Genomic DNA, 23,303 nt, shown 5'->3' on the forward strand with positions numbered 1-23,303 from the left:
AAAGGAGAGGAGGAGGACTCTGATGATAGCATAGGCTGAGGAGATGAGATAGCGTCTACTGATGGATGCTATCTGCACTAGAGCAGGATTTTTCTATCTTTTGTATTTTGAACTTATTTGCTTCTGTTACGTAGTGTAGGATTGATGTACTTGGTTGGACACTATATCTGATGCAGTGGTTTGATATTGATTTGCATGTGATGGGTATTACTTGATGATGCTTTGATTGATGATGTTGAGATTGTGCTATACATGCTTATATACAGGTGGTGGTTCACAAGTTATGTGAACAGATGCATGATGATGTTATGATTGTGATTATGATGCTAAGCAGGATGTTTATCTAAAATATATGGAATAGTGATTGAGCCTATGAGTGAGGTTTTGAACTCCAGAGTTTTTTATTGTATGATTGTTATCTACTTGAAAGCATGAATAATTTTGCTCAATTTTATATGATTGACTGAATTGTATGAATGTGTCATATGATCAAGGCCATTTTTGATTAAACCCTTTCTTAGCCAATGCATACATTTTTGTCCCAATTAAAAAGAGCACCATGTGTTCTACCCTTTTTGAACCTAAGCCTTAAACAGGATGAAAACCCTTGTGAAAAATTTTTTTACCTTGATATTGCATGGTATTGATAAAGGTTCAAGTTTGGGGTTGTTGGGAAATTTGAAAAAAGAAAGAGAAAGCATTGAGCTAAGGTGTTGAGCAAAGTATGAAAAAGATAGAAAAGATAGAATGAAAAAGACAGATAAGCTCAATGAAAAAAAAAGGGAAAGTTGGGAATGAGATTGATTGGTTAAAGAGAGTTTGTGCTTGAATTATGAATGTATAAATAACTCTCTTAACTCAAGGGTTTTGTGATCTAGAAAAACCAATTTTTCTTGTTAGCACAAGCCGCATTATAAGCCTTGAAAAAGTCCTTGTGATGACATGTGTGTGTGAGAATGTTGATTGTGGTAAATGAAAGGCAATTTTATTCTATGTTACATGTGGATAGTAGAGGGAAGGAGTGATCTCTATACACCTTTGAGTGAAACACTTTTGAATGCTTGAGTTAAACACTTTTGAGTGCTTGAGTGTAACACTTTTTCTGGTGAGGAATGATTCCATGAATTCATGATTATATCTATGCTTAGCTAATTGATCATTCATGAGAATAGCATCTGTGGGAAGATTATGTGATTGTGTGAACACCATGATGAGTAATATGAATCAAAGCATGTGCACATCTTGACTAAATTCTATTGATGAGCTGATTTGAGTGATTACTTATCTTGAAAGAAAAAGTTTTGGAAAGAGTGGAACCATTGTGATGATTTGTGGAAGACTAAGTTTCATCTTGTTTGCTTGAGGACTAACAAAGTTCTAAGTTTGGGGTTGTGATAACGGTTCAAAAATCGTTATTTTTATACTTAATTTTGATATTAAATCACACCCTTTATGACTTAGAATTAGCTTGAAATCATGCAAAATGCTTAAGTTAGAGAGAAAGAGAGTCAAAGTGGGTTTTATGCTTGGTTTCCCTTGTTTTGACAGGATTTATCAGGAGTTTGATGAATGAATTGAAGGAAGAGAAGTGTAGGATGTAGAAGAAGGTGGAAGAATGAAGCAGAGTTGAACTGCAGCCACCGTTGGGCGGTGAGACCTTCTATGATTACACTGCCACGCGCTTAAAGGTCACTGCCAAGGGGTGAAGATGGAATCGTAGCCACTGCCGGGCGGTGGACTCGTTAGTGGAATTTGAAGAGAACACTCAAGCGGCAGTGTTGAGGGGTGGATTAGTTGTCGTGCCTACCGCCGGGTAGTGTTAACCATCGTCGGGCGGTGTACTTATGGGCCTGGGCTTATTTTTAGTTATTTTTTGTGCTTTAAATAGAAGTGCACGAACCAGAGCATGTATCTTTTGGCAGAAAGGATGCAGAAACACGGTTTTCACACCTTAAAGGCAGATCTTGGATGCGAGAACTCCAATATTACGAATCTAGGGTTATCTTTTATATTCTTTCCATTCAATTCATCTAGTTTCACCATGATTATGGTGAACTAAGCCCTTTGTTGTTGGGGAACGATGTAATTCTTTGAAACTCTCTTATATCAAATTTCTTATTTTATTCATATATTTGTGTTTATCAATAGTTTGAGTTTTTCTTCCGTTCTTGCTAATGCTTTGTTTAAGACGTTATTCAAACACATAATCTTTGATTCTTTCTATATGGAGACGTATAGTTAGGTCTAGACATGAAGAATTACTCTTGATAATGAATATTACCTAGAGATAGGAATAAGAACATCAATTGCCTTAAGCTTCTATGTGTATTGCATGAATAATTGTTAGGGAGACTAGATATAGTAAACTAGTAATTGTGATTAGGCTCTTTTCATTGAGAGATCGGGTTTAGAGTAAAATAGAGAGTGGCATAAACATTGATAACAAAGTTGAATCTAATAAGAATAGTAGATATTTGAGAGTGGATTAGGATGAAACCGTAAACCCCAACAATACCATTCATCCATATCTTTTACTGCCAATTGATCAAACCTTTGCATGCATGTTTACTTCTTGTTTTGCATTTAAAACTCAACTTATTGTTTGTTCAAGTGTCATGATTTCCATTAATCACATGAACGTTTAGGCCTAAGAGTCCTTTGGGAGACGATACTCGGACTTACCGTTTATGTATTACTTGATACGATCCGGTACACTTGCCAGGGTGTTAACAATATGCCTTGATGTGAATGTTCGAATGAAATAATGATATATTGTGCATAGCTTTATCTTTGTATGATTCATGCAACCCAATTCCAATGAAGCTTTTTTTTTTAATTTTCAACCATAATATTTAACATTCTTGTCATTACAATTTATTTCAATAATTATGGATTCAATCATTATCATTTATAAATTGATTTTGAATTCCAATTAGATAACGTAACTCAATTCCCTTGGGAGAACGATACTCTGTACTTACTTTTACTACTTGAAACGATTTAGTATACTTGACAAAAGGTTTTCAGTTAGTAGGTTCATGAAAATGTGGGTGGAGAGTATTGAAGTACTGTTAAGAGGATTTTTCGATACATTAAAGGAAACTCAAATGTTGCATTATGTTTCAGAGGATCGAAATTAGTTTTCAAGGACTATGTCAATTCATATTTTTAAGTGATATTGATAAAAGGAGATCTACTACTATGTGTTTCCAGTTGTAAAAGGTGTAGGAAGTTGGATGTTGTAGGTTTGTCTACTATAAAAGTTGAGTACATAACAAATACTGAAACTTGCAAGGAAACTATTTGGATTAAAAGGTTGATGGACGAACTCAAACATAAGCAAAAAAAAGCTCGTTGTATATTGTGATAATTAGAGTGCCTTGCACATTACAAAGAATCTTGTGTGCAAGAAATCCTGTCTTTCGTTCCATAACAAAGCACATAAGTCTGCGTTGCCACTTTGTTCGAAAAGTAATAAAGGAGGGATATATATATGCAAAAGATTCACACCAATGAAAACCTACCAAATGTTATGATGAAGTCTATTAGCAATGACAAAGTTATGTCAAAGACTAAAGCATGGTGTAAAGATTTAATTAATTTTATCAAAATCAGGGAGTGTGAGAAGAGAAATCTCACATTGGGAACTTAGTTGGGCTTATTTTTTATGTTATAAAAAGAGATCAATGTTTCTTTATTAACACATCCCAAACTCTTTTTTTTCCTCTGTTTTAGTGCTTGACAAAAAAATCAAGTGAGAAAATTAATTTCTCTTTTAAGGTTTTTTTGTTATATTTGTTTTTTCTATTACCAAGAAAGAGGATATTATTGTTTTTCCCTTGGGACTAAATAGAAGGGTATGTAATTTTATTTTATTTTTTTGATAAAATTACACTTTTTGCCCGGAAATCCATGTCTTATAAGATCACCAACTTTATTATATAGTGCAAATTTACATCACTAGGCGAAGAAATTTGAGATCCATATGCGCCAACCGTACATTATTTATTCCATCTTAAATTGGTAGCAAATATGAGAAATTCAAGCTTTAATTCAAAAGTACTTTTAAAATACTCGAAAACTATACTTTTTTAAAGAAGGACAAAAACTTACATTGACCAAAATGAATATAATTTGACATCATAATGTTCTTTTATTCATACACTTGGTAGCACAAAATGCAAATTATGAACCCCAAAAGAGAAAGATCTTGCAGGATTATTTTATGCGGCATTATGCAGTAAGGTATCGTGTGACAGCACATTCTCAATTTCAGTGGTGATCTTTGAGTCCATTGACTCACCTTTCAGAAAATTTGAGTACCATTCAGCAGAAAGCTTAGGTTGCCTCCTTAAGTTTGGATCATTCATATCTATGTAGTATAGACCATAACTTATCTTATATCCACCCACTAACTCGAATGCATCCATGAAGGACCATACAAAGTAACCTTTTACATTTAATCCACTCCTTTATATGTGTCAAGAATGAAGCAAAATAATAAACAAAAATCAGCTTTCACGAAACAACTATGTATGAACCCTTTTAACTTGGCTTGAAAATGAAAATCAAAGTAAAAGTACCTTAGTGCATCTACCAAACTTCCAATGTATTCTTGCAAGAACTTCACCCTCGACCAGTCCTTTAATGATGAATAATGTGGTGTACTTTGGCCTGCAGAAATGAAAATACTTACCATACAACTATATAACAGTATGACTGAATATGACATCAAAAAAGAAACATGGAAATTTTGAAGGATGATTTCATGAGAAAGACAATCAAGGTTTAGACAAAAAGTTTGGGACTGCAAGGTCAACCTTAAAGTCTGTTATGGCAACCATATTGGGATTGCAATGTTTGTGCTCAACTTTTCACACAAAGGTCATCATGAGATGTGATTGTAGCCACAATTTAAAACATTCAATACAATACTATGTCATGAAATGAAAAATCACTGTACCATTTTCATGTATGTATATTGGTATATTGCCATAGGCTTTCTTTATTGAGTCTAGCACCCCTAGGAAAATATCCGGAGTAATTGGTACCTATAACAATCAGCTGGTTAGTGAAAAATATTTTATAGGCTTAAAAAAGTATAGCACTCTGTTCATTCTATGTTACCTCATCTGGAGCTGTATCCTCTCGAAAAACTCCTACAATCAGACAAACAACAGTTAGCTATTTCAGTTCCACAAACATTGGAAGGTGGAACAACAACTGACCACAGTATTTCTCTTACTGGACTTTGCTAAACATTTCTCAAGCAATGACAGGTTAAAATATTACAAGTTAAACAGGGTTTGTTAATGTTTGATGACATGAACTGTCCTATGGATTAATGAGCAGATGTATATGTTAATATTTATGTTTGTAGAGACACTAGATTGCATACAGAAGAAATTCCACCAGGGTGAGTGCAAGAGATATTGATTGTTAATCAAATTTGCTGTCCCAAAGAATTAGAAAATTCAAATATTTAACAAAAACCATACAAATTCAATTAAACAAATGAAAAAGAAAATTAGCAAAAAATTGAAGCACGAACACTTTAAAATCACAGTTGCTGAAAATCAAATAGCAGGTAAACAAGTCAGTTTCTTTTATGAGAATTTGTTAAGGATGAGATCCTACAAACTAAATGAATAGCTATTTATATATAAGTAACTCGTTGAAGCTCGATATAGAAGTTGTTATGCAATAAAATTTGGTAAGGGAAAAAGCTTATCTCATACTTTCAGTTTCCATTGCTATATCTCCTATGAAATCTCTATCCTCATTTTGCAGGTTGGCAGGATTGTTCTTAACATAAAATGAGAAGTAAAAGTTTACTCCTAAGAAGTCTATTGAGTTCCTGATCATATTTGATTCCTTTTTGGTGAAGGAAGGAAGCCTTGATCCAGCATTCTTTCTCATTGTATCAGGGTAATCTCCGAATGTAATGGGATCCATAAACCTGCAATAAAATCATAGACATGTCTGCTGTAGCGACTAATGTAGGAAAAAATGTCGGATTTTTATAAAATGATCCAAGATTTTAATCTTTGTCAACACATTCTTTATGGCTCGACTTACATGCTATATAAGTTTTAGGGACTGTTACATAAAGGAAAACATCAGAAAATATAGAAATCTAGAAACTCGGTTCTTTGCAATCCGAAGATTCAAATTTGCTAATGACAACATGTATTAGAAAGAGGTATAGTGACTATATTGTTACTTACCACCCGATATTGAAGTCTCGGGCCCTTTGAACAGCCCTTACATCATCAATAGAGTTAGTTTTTGGAAGATAACCAAAAGAAATGAGATTTAACCCAATAATGCCCTGCTGCATTGCCTGCATAGAAAAGAGATTGTTGTCTGAACAAATAAACAGATGATTAACCATTTCAAAATGACATGATGATGATCATCATCATCATCACCATTAATGATATCCTTCCTAATTATTCTTCAGAATGCTATATATATATATATATATATATAGTAGAGTGGTACATCTGTTAGATAATTTTTACCTGGTATTTCTTCCTGTACAGCCTAGCTGCTGAAGCATGTGCTAACAATATATGATGGGCTGCCAAATATGGCTCTGTTGAGGAATTTCCTTTGGAGCAGTTAGATAAAGGGATAGAACACCGCCGAGGTGGTGAGATTCCTAAATCATAGCCAAAAACTGCACATGCATTGGCCTCATTCACTGTAGTCCAGTGCTTAACTCTGTCACCAAATTCTCTAAAGCACACATCTGCATATGCTGTGAAGTCTTCCCTGTATGGATACACATAAATATGTTAATCACAACAAAAACCATTGCTCAATTTTATAACTGATGTATTTGTCATGATCTATATATATCAGATTTGAAGTTTGGGAACCATACACAACTCTTCGACTAAGCCATCCTTCGTATTCATCCTCCAATGTTTGCGGTAAGTCAAAATGGAACAGCGTAACATGTGGCTGGATTCCTACAAGATGAGGAATTCAACAACAATAAATATATATATAACTTGGAAGAACCTTTCTAAGGCGTTAATCAACATTTATTCTACTCTTGACAACCATGGCTTATCAGTTCATTGATGAGGTTGTTATAATACTGTAGACCCTTGGGATTCACTCGTCCTCTTCCATCTGTTAACACATAAAAACAACAGCATGGAAAATAACAGTTTGATTAATCGGAGTCAAAGTTCATTACACCTAATCAAAATCAAACCAAGTGTCTCTAATACATACATACACACACACATATACTCATAATTTTTGTTATTTTAGAAAGTGATTTAAGAATGATCCTATCAATTATTTGAGTGATAACCTGGAATAAGCCTTGACCATGATATGGAAAATCTGTAGGCTTCTAATCCCATGTCTGCCATGAGCTGAACATCTTCCTGCAGGACAATCAAGGTATGAAATTAGCTCAGAACAGACAACAAAGCGTTTTAGGTGAATTTAAAGTATATACATACACAAACACACAAAAAGATGCATCTTGTGTGAATGCGTGCATATACACCACAATTTCATTTGGTTCTGCAGGATCACAGACCTTGTATTTGTGATAATGATCACACGCAACATCTCCATTACCTAAATACTCATTCCCTGAAAATATATTTCGATAATCATTGTTTGAACAAAATAACAGCATTAAACACTGGAAAGAAAAATTGATGCCAAGAGATATGTGAGCAGAGGATACTAACCAGGTATAGCATGAGCGAAAGTATCCCAAATGCTTGGCTTCCTGCCATCTTCATTCGCTGCACCTTCAACCTTTCATATATACATATATGGTTTAAGACATAATCATAAACAGAAACAAAAAGGGTAGGTAGGACAACGAAATGAAAAAAGGAATGATTAATGAGAGAAGAGAACGAAAGAAGAACCTGGTAAGCTGAGGTTGATGCTCCAAAGACAAATTCTGGAGGGAACTCATCTCTGTGCAAGGCATGAGCAGCAGGGAAAAGTGCTACCAATAATGATATTTGTGCAAGAGCAAACACCTTCAGCATCAACTGCATACTGTGTGCTTTTGCTTTCCGATGTTGTTATGCTTTGGGAGGACAGATTCAATCACATTAGTTTATTCTTCATTTGTCTATACTCTACTTCATATATAAGTAAACTATCTTTGGAATTAGTACATAGTGCTTACACACGATTTGATATAAACTATAGAAAATTTCACTTTATACATCAAACTAGTATAAATTTTTAAAAGAAAAGTAACTTAAATAATAATAATAATAAGGTTTAATATTTTTTTTCCTGAAAGTTATAAATTTGATTTCACCTTTTTCTAGGTATATAATCTCTTCAACGTAGATGATAGAAAATATACAACAACGACAAATCAAAGTTGACTTGTTAATAATTAACAAATAACACAAATAAGAAATATTACATCTCGCCATGAATTTAAGGAAAATAAAACTTCATTTCTTTTAAAATAATATACATTGAACTTCAAACTAATAAGAAAAACTTTAAAAAATTATGTTAATTGTAAAACTAAAAAACTATTAAACTTATAATAATAAGTAAGTTTAAAAGCATATTTACGACATGATAAACAGTGTCTTAGCAAAAATTAAAACTAAATGAAAGGGAAGCACGTTATAATTTGTTTGCTTTAATAAATTGGCAGACGTTTAGAATAACTTTTTGTGGAACTAATAGAATAAGGCAATAAGCCACAAAAGAAGTTGCCAAACTTGTGTAATCATTTTTGTAAGAATAATAGAATATAGCACTATGGTGGAAAACCTGTAATAATTTTGGTCAACTTAGTAGAACATGTTCGTGCCATACACGTTATACATGATTTTATATAAAATTAAACTTATAAGCTAAGTTTTAGTTTTATTTAAACTAGATGTTGACAACCCGTTGAAAGGGTTTATAGATAATCATAATCACTTTATAATATACAGATGTAAAAGTATTATAGTATTAAAAACAAATGATTGAAAAACATATTTTAATACATGCTAAACGAACTTAAAAAGATATTTGAAAAAAAAATGAAGTTTTTGATGGGAAAGGGTGAAAACAAAGGTTTAAACCTTTTAGTAGTTCCTATTTTCGTTGGATTTTCTTAATTTGGTCCCCTTCTTTTAAAGTTCTTCAATTGAGTCCTTATAACGGCTAATTTCAACCAATTGAGTCCCTGCCGTCAAATTTCGTTAACGGAGTTAACTTTCTGCCTAGGTGGTGGGCTGACGTGTTAAATGGTTTCAACGTGTCACTGTTGGAAGTGAAACGTGTCACTCTCTTCCTCCCATGCCATTTTCCTCTTCCTTCTTCCTCATTCCATTCTTCTCTCTTCCAACCACTCCCAACCTTCTTAAAGAAAAATCCAGATCTGCATAATTCACTAACTCATTCAGCAAAGATGAAAGCAAGCCAATGACAAAATTAAATCTTCTCCAAGGACGTGATAGCTGCCACCACCAACTCCCACCTAATCAATTTCCTACTTCTTTCTTCCAACAACATTTTTCATTCCATCCTTGATACTCCACCATCAGCGCTGCATCACCAACAAGATCCACCCACCATTTTCATTCAATGATATAAGAGAAAAACGTACAATAAAATGTTTGAAACAAAAGTGCATAAAACCCAAAATGAAAAGGGCAGCGTCTCCGTTCCTGTAACAACGTTTCAAAAAAACTAAACAAAGAGAAGCCAAAAATGGAGTGTGGCGACTGGACTCTACCTAGCACCGTTCCAACCCCCTTTGAAGAGTGGCGTTTGCCTTTCTTTTAAGGCCAAGTGTCTCCAAAATTAAAAGAAAAATAATAAAAAGCTTCCCTTTGGGATTGAACTCGAAAACCGAATGCAAACCAAAAACCAATTGAAAAAAAAAAGATCCAACGAAGAAGAAGGCCGCTACTGCGATTGTGATTTGCTGCTTTCGCAATGGAGGGGTTTATGCGTTTTCTGATGCAGGTTCTTCACCGTTGCGATTTGGAATTGGATTCTTGGTGGAGAAGAAAATGACCCTGGTGCTGTGATTTCTGGGTTTCCTTTTGCAGGCTTGATGTGTAGGGAAAAAGATGAAGCTTACGGTTGAGAATGAAATTTGCAATTGGGGTTTTAGGGTTCTTCGTAATGAGGTTTCGCAGTTTGGGTGTTAAGTGTGAACTATGGACGATTTAAAGGTTGATGGTTGTTCGTCGAAGGTGTAGTGGTTCTGTGGTGAAGGAGAAGAAGATGGTGAAGATGCGGAGGATATTGGAGGCCTGAGGAAGACGATGAACTCGAAGCGGTGATTTGGGTTGCGCCTTCACGAAGATGCTTCACGATGGTGTTGCTGTGCTACGCGAGGAATGACGGTTCTGCGGTGGCCTGAGAGGCGTTGAAGGTGGCCAGGGGCCACGTTTCACTTCTAAATATGCCACGTTTAAGTAACTAGACACGTCATCCCACTACCTGTGCAGAAAATTAACTCTGTTAGCGAAATTTAACGGCAAGGCCTCAATTGCTTCAAATTAGCAGTTATAAGGACTTAATTGGGAAACTTTTAAAGAAGGGGATCAAAATGGGAAAACCCAACGAAAATAGGGACAACTAAAGGGTTTAAACCCTAAAACAAATAACAACTTATCAAGGAGTAATAATGCAGCGGAAATTCAATCCCCCTTCTTGCGAGAATCTGCGAGGAGCACCAAACAAATAGAACAAAAATAGAATCCAAAGCACAAAGAGACACCAACAATTTTTAACGTGGAAAACCCCTCAATGCAAGGGTAAAAACCACGAGTCTTCTAGACCAAAGAAAAATTCACTATGATCAATAATAGGGTACAAAAGAGTCTCCAATAATAATACCAAATGGTATTTTCAATAAGTCAAATTAACTAAGCACAAATGCTTACAAATGAGAACAAAGAAGATGAAAATTCTCCAAAATAGGACTGCTGGTACGGGACCAATTTCTCCCAAACTAGACCTCCGATTGACAATCCAAACTGTCATAATGAAGAACCATATGTCTGGAACCTACTGTCCAAAAATCAGCTCGATCTAACGGTGAACGACTTCACAGCGTCAAAAACACCAGTGTAGGTTTAAGGTTATGCGGGAATGACTTTCACTCTTTCTTTTTCTCTCACTTGGCTTTTTCCTCTCTTCAAATTACTCTTTTGTGCTCTACTAATTTGATCCATCTCATTTTAATCTAATGAGATATAATGAACCACAATATTTGAGTCTATTTCTCACATAGGAAGGGAGTCCAATAACCCAACAAACCCAACAGTTGTTGGGTGTAAAAATATCCAATATCATTTTGGATGATCATTGTATCCCCAATTAATTGATAACAGTGACATAAACTTATATATTGTAAAAATGATAGAAAGGTATTGGAATAAGATTTGGAAAACTTTTTAAAAAACGTAAATATTTGGGTGGAGATGACTGAGTGACGTTCACGGTGGCCAACAATCTGGGTTCTTCATGAATGTGTTGAATTCAAACAACATTATAGTGGTTTATTATGATAAAGGAATATTTGTTCAAATAAGTTACTTACTTGTTTGGCAGACTTCTGAATCTACCCATTCAGATGATTGGATAAGTGGAACATTCCTATTATATTGTTTATTAGAACTAAATATAATATTCAATAGCTCGTCATCAACTTATATATGTATAAAGTAGGAGTAGTCAGTAGTTCAGCTTTTCCTAAGTGAGTCGAAAATTTTGACCATTTCCAAAATTTTGTATATTTATAATTTGTTTATATATATATATATATATATATATATATATATATATATAAGTAATATAATGCATAATAAATCTTTAAATTATTTATTATTTTAATTTAAAAAGTGAATTGATAGATCAACTACACTGCTTCTTGCTGCTAATTGCTAATCAATTTGACAAGCTCGACACAATATGTTAAGTGGACAAGTTCGACACATGCTAAAGTGCTGTTGAAAATTTAACCAACTAAACCAAATTCGCCTGTTGCTTCCTATACCCCATCACATTTCTTCCTCCACCGCAATCAAAACCTCTGCGGAACTGTTTATTGGGAAATGATAGAATGGTGAAAGAATTTTGGTAGAGTGCAAAAAGCAATTGCCATCACATTTTGGAGGACTCACGGGCCGAAGCCCACTTTTCCACCCATGTGACAAAAGAACATAGGTTTAATTGATTCAATCCTCCTGTCTTCACTGATTTTGCAATTTAAGGTTTCAGTTGTTCATTAAATTATGGGGTTTATATGATTTCTTCTTATTTGAGATATATGGTTCATTCGAATTGAAATGGAGATTTAGTTTTTCTTTTTCTGCTTATGGGAGAGGATTAGTGTTTTGTTTATGGAAGAGCATTTCTGGAAATAAAATTAACTAAAAATCAAATTGATTTACTGAAGAAAAAAATTAATTTGGTGTAAAATTGAAAATAATTGATTTTTAAATTAATTAGAAGTGTTAAATATGTTTTTGTCCTTAATTTTCAATGAAAATTGGAATTAGTCTCTCTTCAAAACTTTGGTCCAATTTAGTCCTTCAATTTTAGAAATATGTGGATTTAGTCTTTTTAACCAAATTTTGTCAAGTTTATTTAACATTTCAAACGTATTTCATAATAGCATTTGAGTTGTTTATACTGTTTGACACATTTTTTCTTCAATGTTAATTGATAAATACATTTGAAACCTCAAATAAACTTATTAAAAACATATTTAACTCTAATTAGAAATCAAATTAATTAAAATTAATTATTTAAGGTTATTGAAATCCAAAGAAAGTTTTTTTAAATTAAAAATTATTTAAATTCATGGAATGTCAGATTGGTTATGAAATGCCACGTGGTTATGAAATGTCAGGTCACCATGCCACCAAGCAATATATTGTCACCATGTTACCAAACAATATATTTAACACTGTCTACAAAATTTAATGGCCAACACTCTATTGATTAATTTTATGTAAAAAGAGACTAAACTTACTCTTTCAAAATATGAGAACCTAATTGACACAAATCTGCAAAAATAGGAACCTCCAAATTCATTAAACCAAGAACATATAAAAAAATTAAATATGACCAAATGGAGGACCTCTAACTTTGATACTATTATTTTCATTCGGCTAACTTAGTCCATCAATTCAGTTGAAGTCTAATACAACTCGATCAAGAATTGTTATAATATAACCAAGATCTAAAATAGTCTACACGATACTCAGTTTTAGCGCTTCCAACTCATAATCAACTTGAAAGCCCATCATATGCATGCTTTCTTATAAAAATTAAAAAAAAAATTAAGACGAATCAGCCCAGCAACCCAACAACATGACAGGTCTCGAGTTATAAAAATTAACAAAACTTCACTCCTTTCACAACTCGTACATGGAATTTGTACCCTCTGGTAAGAACATCTTATTATTATTTTTTAATTTGTTTTAGAAAAAAGAATTGTTGAGAACTCTCACATTGTCTCTTTCTGTTCTTGAAGTGTAACTTATATATTTGTCAGACAAATTTGCTTAATATCAATAGCCTTTAAGATTATTTTGACATTGCATCAGAATCTATAGCTCATCTTAGTGATAACATTTTGGTGAGCTCTTTCAGTTCAGTAAATATCAACTTATATATTTGTTAGATAACTTTGGTTAATGTCAATTAGTTTTAAGATGAAATCTGCCAAGAATGAGTAAATTCCACTAAGTATGCCATATTAAATTATACTAAGTTCAAGTTACTAACATCCATAGTTCAATGATAATTCCACTAAGTATGGGTGGGACTAGTGCTTGTGTATGCCTTATTTCTGTTCGAGGACTGAAAAGTGTTACAATGAGCAAAATCTAAAAGTTTCGTATGATTTTGACATCATAAAATTTATTCACTCTGAAGTTTAAACGTGTTCTGATTACTGTATGTGGCACTATGCAGTGAGGGATTGTGTGAAAGCTCACTTGCATTCTTCTGAGTTTCCTTTGTGATCTTTGGGTCCACAGGCTTCCCTTTCAGAAAATTTGAGTACCATTCAGCAGAAACCTTAGGTTGCCTCCTCAAGTTTGGATCATTCATATCTACGTAGTATAGACCATAACTATATTCATATCCAACCAATAACTCAAATGCATCTATGAAGGACCACACAAAATAACCTTTAAGATTTAATCCACTCCTGTCAATGTGTCAAAAGCAAAGGAATAGAATATACAAAAGTTAGCTTTTCTGAAACAATTGACGATTATTTTTACAGAGTGCATACCCTTTTAACTTTTCCACTAGAAAATGGAAATGAAAGTAGAAGTACCTCAGTGCAACAGCCAAGCTTTCTATGTATGCATGCAAGAAATTCACCCTCGACCAGTCATCTAATGATGAATTATGAAGTGTTTGTTGACCTGCAAAGCTAAAAAGGCTCACCATACAACTACATAGTAGGATGAATATGTTGATAAAAGAAACATGGAACTTTTGAATGCCATAAAAGATATGCAAAGTGCATTTCATGAATTGGAAATTTTCATACCATTTTCGTGTATGTAAATGGGAATATTGCCATATTCATTCCTTAGTGAGTCTAACATCCCTAGGAGAATACTGGGAGTAATTGGAACCTAAACCAATCAGCGGATTAGTGTAAAGTATTGAAGTTACATCCTTAGAAGAGTAAATAAATACATAGACAAGAATAACACAATGTTCTTGATATGTTACCTGACCGTTAAATCCGTCATTTAGATCAACCCCTACATCCACAAAGAGCATTAATTAATGGTTTCACTTTCACAAAATTGGAGGAACATGGATGACATCACAGATTTATTTCATATACTAACTAAACATGCAATAACAGGACGTGGTATAACATTTTAGACAGGCTTTATTAACCTTTGACAGTGTTGATTCTTGTAGTTTAGAGGAAGACTTGAATGCATAGGTAAGAAATGAAAATAAAGTTGTGAATCTGATCTCTATGTTAAAAGTTCATGTTTGAGGAAGACAAGGTAGCATACAGAAGAAATTCCATCAGGATAGTGGAGCACCAGAAGGTCTTTAAAATGTATTAGCAAAAGATGAAGATGCCAAAACCCCCAAGAATTCTATGATCAATAGTAAACAACAACGGCAAATACTAGAACATGATTCACTCAATGGTACAATTACTGAAAAAAATTAAAATCGCAAGTAAATAAGTCTAATTCCATTACAAGTAACTTGATTCATACAATTAAGGATTAGACCTCTAACAATGAAGAAACATTTCTATGTAAGTAAGTCGTTGAGCATAAATATAGAATTGGTTATGCAACAAAAATAGGACATGGAAACAGCATATGACATACTTTCAAATACCACTGATATGTCTGTTAGGTAGTCTCTATTGTGATTCAGCAGGCTGCTAGGACTGTCCCTGACATAAAATGAGTAGTAAAAATTTATTCCTAAGAAGTCGATTGAGCCCCTAACCAGATCTGATTCCTTTTGAGTGAAGGAAGGAAGCCTTAAACCAGCATTTTTCTTCATTATATCAGGGTAATCTCCAAATGTGAAGGGATTCATAAACCTGCACTAGCAAATCAGAGACAAAATCCCATTGTATCAACTAATGCATAATTGAAAGATGTGCATTTATTTGCATAGGAAAGTTTATGGGAGTTTTGCAAAATTTCATCACTAAATTTGATGTATTGTCTCTAAATTATGATTGTTTAATGAAGAGCAAAGAACACTGCCTACTAGAGAGCATTTGGTATATTAAGCTTAGTTAGATTGTTTACTATCTACAACCTGTATTAAATGGTGTGTTGTTTTAACTGTATTTTAGGCTTTCTCTTATTCTTTTTTCCATAGTTCTATATATAGAGAACATGCGAAACATATGCATTAGTTGATATAATTTAACAACAAACAATTTGGAGAACATTAAAGTGAAACTCGAAAATGAAGATAAGACGTTATTGTTTCTTAACACCTTGCATAAGATGGTTGGACATTTTAAAGATGCTTTGTTCTCAGGGAAAGAACTGTTGGGAATCCAAGTGAGTCAAAATCTCACATTGGGTAGAAAGAAGAAAGTAGATCACTATATAAAGATGAAAGACCCATTAATCTATTGTCTTAAGGTTTTGGGTAGAGAGTGGTGTCAATCCCTTATGTGGTTAGAACTAAAGAAGCTTCAAGAGTAATTAAAGAAGAGAGGTGACATGTGTACAAACTCACATTTAGAAGAGAATTTGTTAATGTCTTACAGTCGTAGGTACACCTTGAAAAATATGATCTTGCTAAGAGAATAAATAAAACCCTTTTGGAGCAGATAAGAAGCATGTTACTGGTGTTGATTTGCCTAAGTCCTTTTAGGGAGAAGCTACAGACATTCCACCCTATCTAATGTGAAACTTTCAACTCATACTTGGATTCATAACATCTTTAAATCATGATTCTCTGATGGAGAGCACAAAAGATAGTCTACTACATGATCTAGTTGGGTTAAGTTTAGTCAAATTTTATACGGTCTATAACTTGTATTAAATGAACTTCGTCTTAATTGTTGTAGCGGTATCTGTTATTCATTTTCCTTTGTTCTATATATAGAAAACATGTGAAACTCTATGCGTATGTAATTGATAATAGGCATTATAATGTTTTTTATTATGTTTAATTTTATCTTTTATTGATATTTTTATTATTATCTTTTTAAACAATTAAGAATTTATTCAATAATTTTAGAAAAGATAAATATTTTATCTTTATTTAGATAATTAAGATTCTATTAGATAATTTTAGAAAAGATAAGTATTTGGATTTTATTTGAGAAATATTTTTTAGACAAGTGAAAATCTTAGAAGATTGAAGAATATCTCAAGGATTGTCATTTAGTTACAATTCATTCAAATACATTTTCTAAACCGAAGTCAATTTACCCTAATTCATCCAAGGAGTGCACATTGCAAAATTGGACATTTAAATTAGTATGGTCAAAACGGGTTGGAATTAATGAGTCAACCCGACCAATCAAGGATTCAGGCTGAGTTGAATTGAAAAATAATTTGAAGAGTGATGCTCCCTCTATGACCCTATCAACTCCCTACGTCTCTCCAATTTTTTTTTTTAAATTCCAAATTTATCCTTTTTACTTTTTATTTTTACCAATTTTATTTTCAATTTTTTAAAACCCTAATCTCAATCCCCTCTCATCTTCCCTTTCACTCTTAGCAGCAAGCCCCTCACCCCCTAGTGTCACTTTCTTTCTTCCACTTCTGATAGCACAACATTTTCTTCCGTTTCTTTTCTTTCTTCCCCCACATAACTTATTATTTCTTTTTCAAATCATCTCAATAATCAACAATATGCACTTAATTAAGCTATAAAATAAACATCCTCTTAGTTGAGATTTCACTAGTTGTGTTTGCTAAAGTCTAAATTTCTCCCCCACATGGGCCTCCATGTGATCCCTTAAAATGGGGAACACTACAATCCTACTACTACCTAGTTTCTTGTAATCACTTAGGTTAATATTATTATTATAACAGGTTTTGATTATACCAACTCTTGCACTACCTGAAAGCTCCTTGTTATAAATGATTGTAACTACATGACAGAAGAAACGGAAATGGAAAATGTTGTGTTAATGGACGTGAGAATTAAGAAAAAGATAGAAAGTGACCGTGGGTGAGAGTGGGGGCTTGCTGCTGAAAGTGAAAGGGAAAGTGAAAGTGAGAGGGGATTTAAAAAATAAAAAGTAAAATTAGTAAAAGTAAAAAGTAAAAAAGATAAATTTGGAATTTTAAAAAAAATAGGGAGGTGTAAGGAGAAGATGAGGTGGTGGAGGGAGCATCACTCTAATTTGAAACTTCAATACAGGCTAATTTTAAGCATGGCTCACCTTAATTATTACCTGTGTTTCAATATTATTAATTAACACTTTTTTTATTGTATTGGAGATAAAGATAAGAAAGAATGCTACAAGAGAGCAAAATATTGTAGATTTAACCATTCAAAACTCTAATCTTATATATAAGTGACAAATATTATTAATGTTAGATACTTATTGTTTTGTTTTGTTTTTTTGCTTGCTTTTGGATTGTATTCGAAGTTTAAGATGATTTTATTTTGAATTGTCTCTGGAGTTTAACATAATTTGGGAATGAAATTTATTCAAATTTGAATTAGAAAAAATATATTTTTAATTGAAGAAAAAACTTGTAAATAAGCCAATCAAGGAGCCAACAACCCGTGGTAGGTTGGGCTGGGTTTGAATTTTTCGCTAATAAGTGAGCTAAGTTGGGTTGACTCATTAAGTGGTCAACTCATGATGGGTTGGGCCAGGTGACCTATTTTGACAACACTAATTTAAATATATTTTCATGAGAGTTTAATCATCCTCCAGTTTTCAGGCTTGAAATTGCCTAAGGTGTTGAAGAGAGGTTCTTGGAGGCTGTTTGGGCTGATGGGAAATTCTCCCTTCTCCTTTAGTTTTCATCTTTATTCATAGAAGATTTTCCCCTTTGGGTTGAAAAGGAAGATGGGTCACAAAATTGGAGGTGGAGATGAGAATGGGAGGCATCACTGAAACATGGAGTAGCTAACAAGAACCTTGGAAGGGGCTTAATCTATGGTTTCAATTTCTTCCATATTCTTCAATCTTGTAAACCCTAGGTTCTCCACCATGGTGTGCTAAATCTATTTGTTAAGATTAGATGTAATAAACTGACTTCTTGGGTATTTTGTGAGGTTAATGCATTTGATTTTTCAATTCAATGATAGTATTTGATTTTTATGCTTAATGTTTGTTGTGGCTTGAACCTCCATGGCTTGATTGTAATTCTTGAGGTGTTGAAAAACATCTCTTGAACCTAGAACTAAAATTAAGTACCTAATAGAAATTGTATCTTAAGGACAAAACTTTTTTTCATTAGTAATCTTTAAAATCTTCAACTTAATACATGATTTCACTTCTTGATGATCCAAGATATTACATTTTGATGAGTTATCAGAGGCCCATAGTCTTTAGAAAAAAGGACTTGAGTATATTTGTATGTTGATTTTAACATGAAATTAGAATTGAGATCTTTGTGAATGCATGAGAATGAAGTAAATGAAATCTAATCTTGATAATTATAAACATTGTATGTTAAATTTTTGTTGCTACTATTCGATAAAAATACAAAGAGTTTCTTTGTATTTTTGTGAACTTTGTTATCTACTTGAGTATAAATTGCAAGAGTTGTAAGTGTTGCCTAAGTCTTTTGGGAAAAAAGATATTTTGACTTTCCACTTTATTACTTGTATGATGTAGTACACCAACCAATATCATAGCAGTAACAAGTGCCATTGATACATACTCTATGTATAAAACCTTCTTTTTTTATAGTTATTTTCTTTCATTTTTGTTTTTGTGTTTTTCTTGTGATTGTGGCAAAGGAAAACTAAAGAATTGACAGAATTATTCAACCAAAGTTGTTTTAGTTCAACGAAAAAGTCTCCCATAAGGTCTAAAACTAAAGGTTGTTTATAAACACTTTTGTTAGTTAGTAGATAGTACCTTAGATGTGATAAACCTAACAATTCAGTGTGCTTTCGTTTGAAGTGGGAACAAACAAAGAGGTTAAGAATTGAATCACAGTCAAAACATAGTCTTTATTATTAACTAACTTGCATGAAGCGTGTGATATAGAAATATCGTTTCTTCACTTTACAGTTAATTTAGTGCAAGCATTAGAAAGACATAGCATGCACAGATTATTACTTACCAACCAATGAAGAAGTCTAGAGCCCTTTGAGTAGCAGTTATATCTTCAGTAGAATTTGTTTTTGGAAGAAGACCAAAAGGAAGGAGATTAAACCCAATTAAGCCATTCTGCAAGCCCTGCAATCAAAAGAGATTTTCTGAAATGACACCGTCATGATGATCACCTCTAACCCTGTCCTGCTAGACTATGGTTAAAAATACAAATAGAATGCCCTGTGAATGACAATGGAATGGAACAGTTATTACATCATTTTTACCTGATATTTCTTCCTATACAACCTGGCAGCTGAAGCATGTGCTAACAACATATGATGGGCAGCCAAATATGGCTCTGTTGAGGAATTTCCTCTTGAACAGTTAGCTATAGGGGAAGAACACCTCTGAGGTGGTAAAAATCCTACGTCATAGCCGAATGCTGCCTGCACATTGCCCTCATTCACAGTAGTCCAATACCTTACTCTGTCTCCAAATTCTCTAAAGCACACATCTGCATATGCTGTGAAGTCTTTCCTACAAACATATATATACATATGTTAAATCACAATAAATACCACTTCTCAATATCATGCTAGATTTAATTTGCACAATCTCTATCTAGGACAAGGCTGGGAACCATACACAACTCTTCGACTAACCCATCCTCCATATTCATCCTCAAGTGTTTGTGGTAGGTCCCAATGATATAATGTAACATGTGCTTCGATTCCTACATTATGAGAAATCAAAAAAGAAAAAAAAAAATGTTCATCAGACAACCTACAAGAACCCCTCTTTGGTGTTTAATCAAACTTTAAGAGAAAAATCATGTTTTTATAAGAACCATGGCTTATCAATTCATTAATAAAGTTGTTGTAATACTGTAGTCCCTTGGGATTCACTTGTCCCCTTCCATCTGGTAATACATGGAAACAACAATGTCAGAACAGTACTGAAATAACAGTTTGATCTTGGCAACTACATTCAGTTGGAGTCAGAAATTCATTGCCCCTAAACAAGTGTTTGACAAAAGTTTGACAATCTCACCTGGAATAAGCCTTGACCATGATATGGAAAATCTGTAGGCTTCTAAACCCATGTTGGCCATGAGCTGAATATCTTCCTGCACGAAATCAAGGTATGCTATTAGCTCAGAACAAACTACAAACTCATTTTAGGTGAACAACATGAACATATATATATATACACACACAGAGACACTGTCACTGACCTTATATTTGTGATATTGGTCACATACAACATCTCCATCGCCTACAAACATATTCCCTGGAAACATAATTTTTATCATTAAATTTCTCTGACCAAAATAGTAACATTAAACCTTAGATTTGATTTCAAAAGAAATGAAGCATGTTATACATGTGAAAGTAGAGGGTAATACCATTTCCAGAATGGGAGAAAGTGTCCCATATGCTTGGCTTCCTTCCATCTTCATTTGCTGCACCTTCAACCTTTCAAACTACCCCAGTTACAAATTCATAACATATGAATACAAATTGAACAACAGAATCAGAAGACAAGAGCAATGAAGTGTATTGTACTAGTGAAAAGTAAGAAACTACAAAAGAACCTGATAAGCTGAAGCTGATGCACCAAAAACAAAGTCAGGAGGGAACTCATCTCTGCTCAAGGCATGAGCACTAGAGTGAACTATCACCAATACTAATTCTAAAACAGCAAAAGCCTTCAAAATGAAATCCATACTCTCTATGCTTCTCTTCTTTTTGCCTTGCACTGTTTTAGTTTGTTGACAACCAAAAACACATGCAGTGTTACTGGTTTATTTGGATTCAACGTTTATGTGTCAGAATTTTGTGGAAATTTCTACTGCGGTGAAGAACATAGGTGTGAACACCAAAGCACAGTAGTGAAAATTACAAAGTTGACCACTTTTGTCTGGTGGGTTGAAAATGGCACAAATGGCAAAATTTGAGGAATAATGCGTATATGTTTGGAGGGGCGTGTTGAAAACGGCACCTATCAATCTAAAGTAACATGCTGGAAACATTGGTGTTTGTGCCTGTCAATATTCAATAAAAAGTTTCAATAAATAATCATATCAAGGACAATATATTCACGGAAATGGAAGAAATGAATGAATGATCGCCGCCTGGTAGGTACTCCTTGCTACATTGTAAAAATAATATTATTATGAGTTACTTTTTATTAGTTTAGAAAAGGAAAATATATTTTAACACTAATTTTTGTTGATAAAATGTGGTTGGACGATTTTAAATTAAAAAAAAATCTTTGATTTTTCTTTTTTAAATGTGTTTTTATCTCAGTTTTTTTTAATTTAAAATTGTCTAATCACATTTTGACACAGTATCAAAATGATATTAAAAATTGGTGTTAAAATATCATTTTGCTTTAAAAAAATGTGTTTGTTGATAATGAATTACTGAATTTTCATTTCAATAATTGTTTATTTTATTATTTTCTTGAAAGTGACTTAAATGATATTTTAAAACAAGAACAGTACAATACAACTAAATGTATTAAAGGCGAAAAAAATAAAGAAAGATATAATATCGTATCACTTTCAAAATTTTATTTTACATTAAAATTTTGTCTTTTAATTGAGGTAAGTTGTTTAATTATTATACTCGGACATATGATATAAGAATATACCGTTTCTAGAATGTGTGACATTTTGGACTGATTGTTGGTAATGGTTACTTTTTAAAATAAAATATTAATTTGTGTCTCTCTTCAAATACCTTTTATGGGATACTTTAATAATGGTTGATAGGTCAAAAAGCTACTTTGATTTATGGCTTTTTTTTGGTTTATTTTCTTTAGTGACAATTTGCATGGTAATATCCTGCCAATGAAATTGTTATTCTCCTTAAATATATTCAAACGCATTAAAAAGAACTACAAAATTATTATATAAAACTAAACATTTTTAAAATATATATACATATATATATATATATATATATTTAAAATAAAAAATATGTTATGAACTTTTATGTTTTAAATATACAGTTAATTGATAAAATGTAATTAGAAACTACAGTATTATAAAAAAAAAAAAAACTTGTAACGAAATTTTTAAACATGCACGTCTGAAGTTTAAAATATAGTTTTAGAAAATAATATAACTTATTTTAATATTTTTTTAAATTTTATTTTGAATGTAAACTATTTAATATCTTATGAATATTGTATATAGTTTCTGACAAATTTTAATCCCTAAAAAGTATTAATACTTAACAAAGAAGAGTCTTACTACCTATGTGAATAAATTTTAAAATTAATTAAATGAATATATTTTCAAATAGGATAATGATACTTTGACACTTAAAAGGTGACAAACTTTTGACACCATCACGTGTCATCTTGTTAGTGGTCCACGTGTCAAATAATAAAAAAACCAAAATGACATGAAAATATACGAGACAGGGGTCAAAGTGGCTGTTTCATTTTGGTTTTCAAAATCAGATTTCAAATTTGGGATTCCAAAAACCCTAGAGAGAGAAGGAGTCAAGCCGTGGAGAAGAGATTTTTCACTTCTACGGATTTTCCACCACCACTTTCAAAC

The 23,303-nt window shown here is 32.8% G+C and overlaps 2 protein-coding genes across 2 annotated transcripts; both read right to left on the reverse strand.

Moving 5' to 3' along the window:
- Positions 1 to 4,087: 4,087 nt before the first annotated feature.
- On the reverse strand, positions 4,088 to 8,139 carry LOC106758793 (beta-glucosidase 11). Its single transcript, XM_014641780.2, has 13 exons — positions 7,908 to 8,139; positions 7,722 to 7,791; positions 7,565 to 7,620; positions 7,331 to 7,406; positions 7,072 to 7,143; positions 6,890 to 6,977; positions 6,525 to 6,777; positions 6,228 to 6,343; positions 5,739 to 5,959; positions 5,128 to 5,159; positions 4,964 to 5,051; positions 4,584 to 4,674; positions 4,088 to 4,470 (listed from the first exon to the last, which is right to left on the reverse strand). The coding sequence occupies exons 1-13, from the start codon at positions 8,040 to 8,042 to the stop codon at positions 4,224 to 4,226; spliced, it is 1,545 nt and encodes a 514-aa protein (XP_014497266.1). The 5' UTR covers positions 8,043 to 8,139; the 3' UTR covers positions 4,088 to 4,223.
- A 5,563-nt stretch (positions 8,140 to 13,702) lies between these two features.
- Positions 13,703 to 21,686, reverse strand: LOC106758578 (beta-glucosidase 11). Its single transcript, XM_014641501.2, has 13 exons — positions 21,327 to 21,686; positions 21,138 to 21,207; positions 20,967 to 21,022; positions 20,783 to 20,858; positions 20,580 to 20,651; positions 20,378 to 20,465; positions 20,017 to 20,269; positions 19,761 to 19,876; positions 15,354 to 15,574; positions 14,725 to 14,756; positions 14,537 to 14,624; positions 14,318 to 14,408; positions 13,703 to 14,185 (listed from the first exon to the last, which is right to left on the reverse strand). Exons 1-13 carry the CDS (start codon positions 21,456 to 21,458, stop codon positions 13,894 to 13,896), a joined length of 1,587 nt encoding a protein of 528 aa, XP_014496987.1. The 5' UTR covers positions 21,459 to 21,686; the 3' UTR covers positions 13,703 to 13,893.
- Between the last annotated feature and the right edge of the window lie 1,617 nt (positions 21,687 to 23,303).

This window comes from Vigna radiata, chromosome 4 (assembly GCF_000741045.1).
Source record: "Vigna radiata var. radiata cultivar VC1973A chromosome 4, Vradiata_ver6, whole genome shotgun sequence".
Classification (NCBI taxonomy): Eukaryota; Viridiplantae; Streptophyta; class Magnoliopsida; order Fabales; family Fabaceae; genus Vigna; species Vigna radiata.

Coding starts and splice junctions, on each gene's coding strand:
- LOC106758793 (XM_014641780.2), bottom strand. CDS start 8,042: ATGCAGTTGATGCTGAAGGTGTTTGCTCTTGCACAAATATCATTATTG. Junction 7,621..7,721: donor TTTCGCTCATGCTATACCTG/GTTAGTATCCTC, acceptor ATATATTTTCAG/GGAATGAGTATTTAGGTAAT. Junction 4,471..4,583: donor AGTTTGGTAGATGCACTAAG/GTACTTTTACTT, acceptor ACACATATAAAG/GAGTGGATTAAATGTAAAAG.
- LOC106758578 (XM_014641501.2), bottom strand. CDS start 21,458: ATGGATTTCATTTTGAAGGCTTTTGCTGTTTTAGAATTAGTATTGGTG. Junction 21,208..21,326: donor CATCAGCTTCAGCTTATCAG/GTTCTTTTGTAG, acceptor GTAGTTTGAAAG/GTTGAAGGTGCAGCAAATGA. Junction 14,625..14,724: donor ATGACGGATTTAACGGTCAG/GTAACATATCAA, acceptor TGATTGGTTTAG/GTTCCAATTACTCCCAGTAT.